General features: G+C 51.6%; 1 protein-coding gene across 2 annotated transcripts in view; it reads right to left on the reverse strand.

Annotated features, from left to right (window-relative positions):
• Plekhm1 (pleckstrin homology and RUN domain containing M1) overlaps nucleotides 1-12,152 on the reverse strand; it is a 51,451-nt gene that overhangs the window by 5,697 nt on the left and 33,602 nt on the right. For both annotated transcript variants that reach the window (XM_057774634.1, XM_057774633.1), the window contains exons 6-9: nucleotides 10,560-10,839; nucleotides 6,535-7,455; nucleotides 3,774-3,919; nucleotides 1,080-1,273 (exon numbers count right to left, since the gene is read on the reverse strand). In XM_057774634.1, coding sequence (XP_057630617.1) covers nucleotides 1,080-1,273; nucleotides 3,774-3,919; nucleotides 6,535-7,455; nucleotides 10,560-10,839 — 1,541 coding nt within the window. The remainder of the gene's footprint in view (nucleotides 1-1,079; nucleotides 1,274-3,773; nucleotides 3,920-6,534; nucleotides 7,456-10,559; nucleotides 10,840-12,152) is intronic.

A 12,152-nucleotide genomic window follows, 5' to 3' on the forward strand; every position in this document is an offset into this window, starting at 1 on the left:
GCTGTTCTGGGCAGAAGAGGGCCAGTGTTGCCCTCTGTTCTGCCCAAGAGTCAGGGAACCATCACTGGACACGCCTTCCCTCAAGGCACAGTGCAGGCATGCCTCAGGGAGAACTGAGGAGACGTGCTCAGACAGTGCTCTCTGTGCTGGCCTCTGGGAAGCAGGCTGGGGAAGGACAGCCCGTAGACGCCTCCAGTCTCCAGAGAGCCAGCAAAGCAGCACAAAGTCCATACTATGCAGCACACCTCACTCCTCCCAAAGGCTCCCCAGAGAATACAGCCCCTCAGAAGCCACATCTTTAGCCATAAGTTAGGGCCTGGAGGCCCGAGGCAGTCACAGAGATCTATCAGACTCTCCTGAAGTCCCACTTCCCATCCCTAAGCACTAAAAGATCTAGGCTCTGGGGAGGAAGGGGTTTCTATTGGGCGTCCTGAGAGTGCAGCTATTGTACGTGCTGCAGATGATCCAGAGAGGAACGCTGCCAAAGCAAGCAGCCAGGGCCAGCATCCTTCTCGCTTCTACCCGTTACCACTTTGCCCACTTTCATTCCTTCTTCAGCGGAAAGCACTTCCTGAACCTTCCATGCCTGGTGCTTTCCTCCATCGCCCGCGTGTGCCACTCCTCAGCCAACCTTCCTCTTCCCCTCCTTCCCTAGGTGACTTCTATTTACTTCTCAGGTCTCATTTCAGAAGCCGCTCCCTCCAGGAAGCTCTTCTGATGCATCCTCCTGTCCCCTGTGCACATCTGGAGCATCCTTCCTCTCTCCCTCCCTCTGCCCCCACTGGAGGTGCTGCTGGCTCGCCTGCTTCCTGCCACATCAGTGGCTTCCTGAAGGGAGGCCTCAGGTCTGCTTTACTCAGCACAGGCACTCGGAATGGTTGCTCTCAATAAATGTTTGTTGAACAAAGAAACAAGTGAACATACAGCAAAACCGCACACCACCCTCAGAGGACACAGTGATTTCATTGCCAGTAAGTTCCCAGCTCAGCTCTGGCATTTCCCAAGTGCACACCCTGCCCAGGCTTTGGTGGGTGTGTGTGCACACAGGTGCATGCGCACATAAAGTGCTCACCGCTCACCTTTTGCTCAGCTCCTTCAGGGCACCACTTCTGCACAGGCCCAGGTAGTCCCCCAGAATCTTCAGCTGTTCCCGGCTCCTGCCAATGAGGTGCATGCGCTCCACATGCTCATACAGAGAGGCATTCACCAGCTGCAGGTTGATAAGGGGCTGGGCCCGGATCTGTGCCAGGAACTTCAGGGCCTGCCGGCAGACCTGAGAAAATCCAAGGAAGACCTTGCCTGCTCAGCTAAGGCTTCTGGCTGGATGCTGTGTTACCTCGTTCAAACCTGCCTGCAGCCTGTCCTCACTGAATGGTATTTTCTTCAAGTTACAGAGCAGGAAATAAGGCCAGAGAATTGAGGTCACTTGACCAAGGTCACACAGCTCAGAAAACCTTCTGGTCAACATCTGAAAGCAGTCTCAAACCCTGTTGTTGTCTGATTCTGACCATGCTGAGGCAAGGGAGGGGTCCCTCCCCATGGGCCTCACAGACTCTTTCCACACTTTCCTGTCCTCCCAGCCCCCTTTTCCTGCCTACAGGAAACATGCTGTCCTCTGGGCCCTAACTCAGGAACCAGGTGACTCCGCTGCCATCAAGCTCCAGCGACAGGAAGCTACAGAGCAGACAAAGCTCCATGACATTCCTAAGTGCCCTCAGCTCTTGCCAGTACTTCAGGATAATGTTAGAGGGTCTCAGCTGCCAGCATCTCCACTTGGAAATAAGTGATTCCTCTATATTCTCGCATCTTCAGAACCGTCCCTGGGGAGGTGCCTATGTTACAGATGGTGAAACAGCCTCAGAGACGCGAAAGTGGCTCATCCAACTTGCCTGTGGATGGCAGAGGCCAACAGGCGTCGTCTTTCTCATGGGGCTGCCATAAACTCAGTTTTCTGTGGCCAAGAGCTAAGGTTTGCTACAGGAAAATCAAAGCACACTTCATGAGATTACTTTGAGTTTAGCCTAAAAGCTATAACTGCATTTCCCACGTCCAGAGCCCTGAGGTAACATCCCCCAGTCTGCACAAAGCCCAGTAGCAAACCCTGATGACTGGGATCAAAGTGCTGCCCTCTAGACTGAGCCTAGCTTTTCCCACAACCCAGTCTCTGGCTCAGCTGAAACAACATCCAGCAATGTGTGCTAAACACTGCCCAGCCCTGCCCATGGGCCTTCATGTTCCCCAGAGGCTGTTTATATCCTGGGGCACGGAAGAGACAGGCCAAGGCAGAATGCCGGCCCTGGGGTGACGTTCTGCCAGGTGCCAGCTGGATCTCAGCACAAGTGGGTCAGCCAGCGCAGTGGCAGCAAACAATGAAGTCCCAAACCCTTGGGCCAACTACTCTCTGCTTTGAATTTCCTTGTCTTTCCCAGGCCAGTGATTGCTGAGGGAGAGCTTTTCTGTTCCCAGAAGCATCTATAACAGGACTGCCATGTCCCAGTGCGGGACAAAATGAGGCAGATTCCAGCAGTAAATGGGGAGCTCCATACACGCACCAGGCTAGCAGTGCTAAGTGTTTTAGTGTCAAAGGGCTCGTGCGCATCTCTGAATTTTGAGGTGTACCCTCTATGTAGTGGACTAGTTAATACTGAGGGCAGGGGTGGAGACAAGATCAACAACAGAAGGCCAAAACAAAGCCAATGCTGGGGTTTCCCCTCACCACAGGGGTGAAACTAACTCAGAGTCATCATTCCTGTATGGTGGGGCACAGCCAAAGTCAAGACTGCAGCCCACAGGCTCTGACAGAAGCAAATGGCTCCTTCCTTGTGTTTCTATGTCCATGCCCTAGGGAGAAAGCCAAGTCTGTTCCCCTGGAGAAAGACCCTGGATAAGTGGCCCTAGGGACAAAAGTGTAACAGGCTGCGAGGACAGAAAGGCACAGTTGACAGGTACTAAGAGACTATCACAAGCAAGCAACAAATTTCCTTCAGAAGTATAGATGATAAAGGTGCCCAAGGGCCATCAAGAGGGCTCAGTAGGTAAAGGTGTCTGCAGTCAAGTCTGATGAGCCAGTTCAATCCCCAGGACACACGCGGTGGAAGGAAGAAAAGACTGGTGTGTGCACATGCCGCGTGCACACATACAGTAATGAAAAGGTACCCAAGACAAAATGTTAAATAAACAAAGTGTGGTGAAGCAGGGAGTCCAGATGCTTATATACTCTAAAACAAATACTCTCTCTAAAAACGAGCATGGCCATTTTACAGCCAAGAACACTGTTAAAGGCTCTGAATGTGGCTATTGTCGACAGTAACACCTAATTTTGATGTGTCTTTTTGGGCCTCTCTAAGTTGTAGGTGTTAAGCAATAACGACACTGTATGACCTAGAAAAATGCTTTGTCCTCCCAGCTCATCAGCACACGCAAAGCTATGTCAGGGGTGCAGTCCGCTGGCTAGCCCATCTGTATGTCCATCCACCCGTCCACCAGTGTGCCATGCCTACTCTAGCCTAACTTTCCCACTGAGCAACCTTCAACAACTCTGTTGCTATCTTAGCTTCAGGGAACTGTCCTGAGGGACACTGGGGACCAAGGCAGAGTTCTATAAAGCCCTTTTCAGGGAACTGCAGATAGACACCAGGCTTTCAGGGCCTGAACTGGTGACTCCGGCTCCCCTACAGTCAAAGTCCTCCAAACCAACAGGCAGCCTAGGGGATAATGTTTCCCAGTCACGAGCAGCTCCGTGCGGGCAGCGACAGCCTGGCCTAGACACTTACCGGGCGCTTGGTGAGGTCCCAGTTGTGTATGATTCTGGCTGGGATCACTGAGGCATCGTCTTGGTGGCAGAAGTCACAGTAATACAGGCCAGAGAAGGCACAGAGCTTGGGTCGCACAAAGGAGAAGCCGATCTGCCGTGAGCAGCCTAGGGAAGGGACAGTGGGAAGTGAGCAGTGGGGCCAGAGTCAGCTTCATGTAACATGGAATCTGCTCCAGTGGGAAAGGGAAGACAGTCACTCACGGGCTGGCAAGATGGTTCAGTGGGAAAAGGCACCTGCCACCAAGCCTGATACTAAAGTCTGATCTCTGGAACCCACATGGTAGATAGAACTGAGTCCTCTGACCTCTTAATAAATATGCAATTAAAAAAAAAAGTCACTTGTATTTCTGTTACTTAAAATCAAAACTTTTTTTTTTTGAGATGTATGTAGAATAGACTGGTCTTGAACTCAGAGAGACCTGCCTGCTTTCTGCCTTCTAAGTGCTGGGATTAAAGGGCACCTGGAGAAACTGTTGATCATGACAGCATACTATTAAACAGTAATTGCTGGGTCTGGGAGCCCTCAGAGGATGAGGAAGGAGGATTCTGAGTTTGAGGTCAGCTTAGGGTCACATAATAAGAACCTGTCTTAAAACAAACTCATAGGAAAACATCTGTCAGGTCACATCAAGACTAAGGGATAGGTGGCACTCAAATTTGGGCTTGGCTGGTCACAAAGCCAGCATTCTCCATAGGCACCTCTGTTCACTGGCTCCGCTGCCTGCTTCCGGATGCCAACCTGTACTCCTGCCTCTCCCTAGTGCTTAGACACAAGAGAACAAAGCCAGGACCTTGACCAGCAGTGCCGGATCTGTGGACAGAGGTCCGGTCACAGAAAATGGAGAAGCTAGCAGGAACAGCGTGGCCTAGACATAACATGGTGTCTGCTTGAGCCTACAGTAACATTATCTCAAGACAGTGAGCAGTGATAATTTAGTCACTTGGGCAGTAATCTCTCCATACCAGAGGGTAGCGAGAGTCAGGAGTGCCCAGGGCAAAACACTAGCATTCAACTTAAATGCTTGAACACCCCCCACCTCGCACTGGCACGGGAGGAAAAGGTGACTTTGGTCTCAGGACCGAAGAGCTGCTTTCCTGATCAGCTGCCTCCTCCCGACCTTCTCCTAACTTTGCAAAGATTCTGTTTCACTGTAGATCTTAGCTGCTGCCAGCACTTTGTGAGGTCACGACAAAGTGTAAACAACACAAGTGCCCTGTAAACTATGAGCTCGAACACGAATATCATTGGTTGGCATCCTCCCAGCCACTGCCAGTACGGCAGTGTAGAAAGTCTGAACTCCCTGGGTTCACAGGTCTCAGATGGGAGGCTGGCAGGTGACAGCCACAGTGCTCACGCCCACAGACAGGAGTCCCCCCACAGGAGCGGAGTGTGAGTGCTAGGGCAGGCAGAGGTTTTCTGCAGGAAGTTCTGCTCAGCCACTTCACCCACCCTCCGGGGGCTTGCCACAGGCCACTTCCTTCCAGGCACTTGAAGCAGGCTTTCCTCTATGGTCCTGTGGGCTCCACCCCACCGGGACAGCTCTACTCTATTCTTCTGTAACAGGGTAGTTGACACCTTCCCTGGACAGCAAGTCCAGGAGATAGGTGGGAGGAGGTACCCACGGAAGGCAGACAGTGGAACATCCACTGGGAGGCCCTCTGGCGTCACGTCCATGTGCACACGACACAATCATCAACGGCCAATTCTGCCTCTTGCATATACTAAGAGCCAGAGACAAGATACTAGCTTTGGACTCCAGTTTCCTCACCAATACTAAATGAGAGAAAATGTAGCCCCTAATCTCCAAGGATATACTGATGGGAAAAATGAGAGAATCCAAATGAAGCCTCTGGCCTTGTGCCCTGCACAGGTTCAGATCAGCTCCTTCTCACGATGATGCTGGCACAGCAGAATCCTTCACATAGACTGATACACATCTGTGAAAAGGACGGGAAAGCCAACTAGGTGTGACGCCAAATGCCTGTAATCCCACTGCTTAGGAGGCTGAGGCGGCTGGGGCTGCGTAGTGAGACTGCATCTCAAACAAACAAACAAAACCAGGAAGAAGTGGCGGGCACAACAGCACAGGCCTACAATCCCAGCACTTAGGAGGCAGGAGGACCAAGAGTTTAAGGTCGCCTTCAGTTACATAACAATTTCAAGGCCAGCCTGGGCTACACAGACGTGAGGGGAGGATGAGCCCTCAAACTGTGGAGCAATATACTGCCCAACACAGTGGCTCAAAGTCAGAGGCCGCTTTTATACTTAAATGAATGTAAAACTCATTTCTTAGTTATTTTCATATGTACTGTAACTACGGTTGGGAAGCACAGACCCAGACGCTTGCATCGTTACAGAAGCCCTACTGGACAGCACTGAATAGCACGACTCCTCAGAGTATGCAAGCATACATGCTTCGGAAGGCTCTTATACCCTGTAACAAAGTATATTCAGTGTAGCAAAAGTATAAAGCAGGAAGGACAGAAGGGCTCAGGAAGCAGGACTGCCACTCACGGTCCACCCAACAGTAGGAGGTGCCAAGTGACACGGCAGGGGGCTGTCCACAGAGGGCACTGTGGAGGAACAGAGGCCGCAGGGTAGGCGCCATCTGCTGTATCATTTATGGGAAGGATGAAGGCCCTGGTGGGGAGCCCAAACTGAGGACCCCACAGGAGGAAGAGCATATCCAGCTGGGGTTGGTGGGAGAGTCGGTCAGCACCTGCGCAGAAGCAGCCCTGGGAGTCAAGGCCCTTCTCAGTGGGGATGGCCACCAGGTACTGTAGCAGGAAGCCATTCTCCCTGGTGGCAAACTTCAGCACCTCCTGGCAGTTTTCATCCAGACTGCCCCCGAGCGTCACAGCCTCCTCTGCTGACTCCAAGTAAGATGCCAGCACCTTTCGGACAAGGTCTCTCCACAGGGCGGCCTCCTCAGTGTTCTGGGCCTGTAGTTTCAGGACGGCCTTGGCTGTGATGATTTTGAAGAAGGCTGGGCCCCCAAGGCTGGTGTCTGGCAAGATGTCTCGGATGGTCTCCACTCCATGGCTATCACTTAGCATCTTCTCATTGTTTCTCACACGGAAACATTTCAGAGACTCCAAGGACAGGGAAAAAATATAGGGAACCCAGGTCCGGTCTGCATACAGGTACAAAAGGGACTCTTTGATAGCATCCGGCTCTGGAACCTGGGCAGATGTCCAGTCCAACTGCATGCCCTGGGCAGCTGCAGGCTCTGGGAGCAGGGCTGAGTGAGGGGGGAGCTTGTCTGGTGGAGCCTCTAGGGCATCCTCCGGCTGGTCTGGGTACTGGATATTCACCCACTCCTCCTCCTGCTGAGGACGCACCTTCTGCAGGGCTTCCCGCACACGGTCAAGCCAGTCCTCAGCCTCATCCTGGGAGGAGGCACGCAGTGCCAGCTTCTTGCCAGAGAAGACCAACTCAAACCGTCCATCGCTGTGGGCTGGCCCCACGGCCTCACATCGTAGCAAGGAGCAGCTTTCCATGCAGGTGCGCTCCTCATCACTCAGGTAGAGGCGGAGCTCCAGTGGAGACAGCTCGCAAAAGAATTCCTTCCAGATGCCCATGGCCCCTCGCCGGGCTACTGTGCCCAGTTTCATGAGGCCCCGGAACGGGTTCGATAGGCCTAGTGGAAGAAAAGAGGCACTTTAGAGTGTGAATCTGTCCTTTTGCGATCTTTACAATTCAATTCAAAGCCAAAATCGATGCCCAATATTGTTCCACGGGAGAGTGACTGCCATTAGAAGCTGGCCCCAAGCACTTTCAGATGAGATCCTGATAGCCAGGAGTGTTGCACACCTCCTCCTGCCGTCCCGACAGCTGGTGACCTCCCCTCCAACATCTCACTGAAAAGACTCCGCCATGGGCCTCCTCACTGCACTGCCTCCACCCACTCAAGGCCATCTTTCCAGCAGTTCTCCTCCTCTCTCTACTGGGTCATCCCTGTCACCACACACGCTGTCGTTCCTGTCAGTCACCACACACGCTGTCGTTCCTGTCACCACACACGCTGTCGTTCCTGTCACCACACACGCTGTTGTTCCTGTCATCACACGCTGTCGTTCCTGTCAGTCACCACACACGCTGTCGTTCCTGTCACCACACACGCTGTCGTTCCTGTCACCACACGCTGTCGTTCCTGTCACCACACACGCTGTCGTTCCTGTCAGTCACCACACGCTGTCGTCCCTGTCACCACACACGCTGTCGTCCCTGTCACCACACACGCTGTCGTTCCTGTCACCACACACGCTGTCGTTCCTGTCACCACACACGCTGTCGTTCCTGTCACCACACGCTGTCGTTCCTGTCACCACACGCTGTCGTCATTCTTTCCACGCTCAGACACCGTTTCTCTCGGTTCCCATCTCTAACTGCCACCCTGCTTCTCGGTCTCCTTTCCCGAAACACCGGAGAAACACCCACATCTGCCTCCAGCTTCCCCGCTCCCATTCCTTCTTGAACCTGGTCCCATTAGGGTCTCATCTCCTCATGCTATTACAGCTGCTCCTTCGTGGCCACCAAAGCCTACCTTGTGGTCAATCCAAAAAAGCCTCCATAAAGCCCTCATTTCTAGCCTTCATCTCCCCTGACCACCTAAGCCTGGAGCACTTGGGACTCAGTACTTGTGCCTCAGCTCCATGAACACCCTCCTCCTAGCTGTTCTCACGTGCTTTCAGGGATTTCTGTGAACACATGCACACATAAGTAAATACTAATAAAATAATAAATGTTTAAATTAGCCGGGTCATGAGATGCTCAGAACAAAAGCCAAGCACTCCCTTCGGTCCTCGGCTCCACACGCCTCGTCTCTCACACTACCACCACCACTGCCATCCACTCTGCTCACCATGGCTCCCTGGACATGTCAAGCATGTTCCCAGAAGGGCGCTACTAACCACCTTCTCCCGGCTTGAAATGCAGATCACTCCATGCTCCCTTCACCCTGAACGTCACCTCATCTGTGAGGATGGCCTTGGTCAAACTCTAGCAAGGCTCCTCTCCCTCTGGTCACTATGGATAGTTCCCCATCATCACCATGTTACCACACAACAATTACTGGTCAATTTTCCTGCATTCTGATGGGGGAAGGGTGGGGAGGAAGCTTCAGGAAGCTAGGACACTGTTCTCAGCACCCAGGACAGTGCTGGGCAGTGCTGGGCACAGCAGAGAAATACCTCCTGCATGAGTATGTGGTTAGGTAGGTGAGTGAGGACCTGTGCACCGCAAGCTGCTCCTCGTTCCCTATGCCCCGGAACTACTCCCGAGCAGGAGTCTAAAAGACACATGATTCTCTCTTCCCATCCGGACTAGCGTGTCAGGGAACCTAACAGCCGACACATTAAGCCCTGACTCTCTGTGGTTAGAGACTACAGTCAGCCATGAGAGACAAGCCCAAGTCCTCTGCTGACGGCCTCCCATCAGTAAATGAGTGACAGAACCAACCTCAAGTGACTCTGGAGGGACGGTGACTCACGCTTTTAATCTTGGCACTAGAGAAGCTACGGGAGGACTGTGACAAATCTGAGGCTAACTCAGGATGAGCAGCTGAGTTTCAGGCCAACCTGTGTATAATGTGAGACCTTGTCTCAAAACAAAACTAAACAAAACAAAACCAGCTGGGTGTGGTGGCACAGGCCTATAACCCCAATCCTCGGGAGGCAGAGGCAGGTGGATCTTGTGAATTTAAAGCCAGCCTGGTCTACATAGCGAGTCCCAGAACAGCCAGGGCTACAAAGTGAGACCCTGTCTCAGAAAAACAAACAAACAAAAACCAAACCTAAACATTTTGAGGGTTGCTGAAAATTAAGCGAGGGTTACTTAATGCTGGTAGGAATTCTCAGGGCATGGAGCTCAAGCCATCCCATAAACAGCACATGGAGGGCTAAACCACACCGCAGGTCTGATAAAGTTGCTAGGGCTGCTCCCTCAAGCATCCAGATAAAAGGCCTTTAGAAGGATCCAGCTGGCCTTCAAGGGCAGGTTCTCCTCCGAGTTACGGAAGGAGTCTGTGGGCTCTCTGCCATCCTAAATGTCTTGGTTTCGTTTTCAACAGTACTGGAGACTGAACCCAGGGTTCACACCTTAGGTCAGTGTTTGATCACTCAGCTGTATCCCCAGTATATCATTTCACTTTTTTGAAATAAGGTTATGTTAAGAGACCCAAGCTGGCCTTGAACTCACTCAGTGTCCTATGAAATTGAGATCCTCCTGCCTCTACCTGCCGAGCAGCTGAAATGGTGGGTTGGCTTTGCTATCCTAAACGTCACTGACAATAGTTCCATTTCAGTATATGACATAAACCAGGAGTGGCACACATTTGAAATTCCAGCATTGCAGAGGCTAACACATGGAGATGGTGTGAATTTGAGGCCATTCTCAGCTAAACATTAAGCACTAAGCAAGCCAGGACTATAGAGCAAGACCCTGCCTCAAAAAAAAAAAAAAAAAAATTACATTTTGTAATCAGGCCTTTTGTTTGTTCTTCTTTCTCTGAGGCACAGGTGGCCTGACTGGCTGGTGCTGCTGAGCGTTCTGAGTGCAGCACCCGTGGGCAGTTCTGCCGCTGCTCTAGAGGACTGTGTGAGGGAGTGCGGCACCTTCCCGGAAGTGCTTTTCTGCCTCCACACCCTGGATGGACGCACTACCTGTCTGCAATGGCTAAGAGGACTGAGAGCTGTCTTTTGAAAGACACTGTCCCTGGGGATAGGACTCTATAGAGACACCTACCCATCTGCCTCCGATGCACCACACAGAAATTTTTATGATCTTGTGCCAGCACGGATGCTGGGGCTGCTTTGGCATTCCTGCAGTCTGGTGAAGGCACACACGCTTTGTCTAAGGCCCCCAGGGAACAGCTCTTTCTTGGTCCTTGAGAAAAACACCTGTGGAGGGCAGGCCGTGACTCTGGAGTCCCATCTGGAGATGTGGCGCCATCAGAAGCACTCTTGGGAGCATGCTCCTGGGGAGGTCGGCAGAAGTCATCTTCAGAAATCCAGCTCTTGCTTTTCTGTAAGAAAAAAGGAATGAGGCAGTCTTTTAAGAGTTTTAAAAATATTTTCTTACAGTTCACATATAATAAACTTAAAAATATGGGGCAGGAGAGATGGCTCAAGGGTTAAGAACACTTGTTACTATTGCAAAGGACCCACGTTTGGTTCCCAGTGCCCACGCTGGGCGGCCCCCAACTCCCTGTAACTCCAGCTCCAGTGAGTCTGTCACCGTTTTCTGGCCTCCGTGAGCAAGTGCGCGCTCATGCACACTTTCCTAGGTAAAACACAACTTAAAAGTGGGTGTGCAACTCCATGTCTTTGGTATACTCACAGAGATGTATATGTATATCTAAGTTTGGAATATTTTCATCAGCCACAAAACAAACAAACCCTCTACCCACTAACAGACGTGTCTATCTCCCAAGCCCCCTGTCTTGGACAGATTATGCTTAAACTCCATATTTAACTGAGACTAGCATGCTGCTTTTGGCTAAACCATTTTACATTCCCATCTGCACTGCATGAGGCTGATATTAAGGGGGGGAGGGAGGGGCACATGGAGGCCAGAGCACAACTTTAGCCGGTTTTCTCCTTGCATCTTTATGTGGGCTCTGGGGATCACACTTTGGTTGTCAGGCTGGAGTGGGAGGCTCCTTTACTTACCTGCTGAGCACTCGCCAGCCCTCCAGCTTCCTTCTAAACTCTCCAACCTCTGCCACTATGTCTTCCTGCCATGCTGACCTGTGATGTGTTCTCATTGCAGTTCTGATTTGCATTTCCTCAATGCCTAATGGCAAGAGAACATCTTTCCATATTGATGATCTCTATCTTTTCTTTGGATTTTTATTTTGAATTGGGTTCATGGCTTTGTTGTTAGAGTTGACCTCTGCCTCAGCCCCAGAAGACCTGCTGAAATCTTCACCCTCAGAATGTGATGTCTCTAGACAGGGTCCTTGCAAACATAATTAGTTCAGATGCACATGTACTTCATCCAACACGACGGATGTTTTCACAAGAGGAGACATAGTGGCACACACCATTCCCACGACTCTGGAGCAAAGATAAGCAGATCTCTACAAGTTCAGGGTAGCCTGATCTGCAGTGAGTTCCAAGCTAGACCCTGGCTCAAAACCAAAGAGGAAAGGAGATGACACAGAGGAGGGAGAAGCATGGGATCATGGAGGAGGGAGTGGAGGGGTGCACCTACAAGCCACAGAACACCAAGAATACTAAGACCTAAGGAAGACAGGGCAGAGGTTCCTCCTCAGCATCTGCAGGGGGAACCAAGCCCGTAGACATCTGGCTCTGGGCCTGGCTTCTAGTACTACTG

The sequence above is a fragment of the Chionomys nivalis genome, chromosome 7, assembly GCF_950005125.1.
Source record: "Chionomys nivalis chromosome 7, mChiNiv1.1, whole genome shotgun sequence".
Taxonomy (NCBI): Eukaryota; Metazoa; Chordata; class Mammalia; order Rodentia; family Cricetidae; genus Chionomys; species Chionomys nivalis.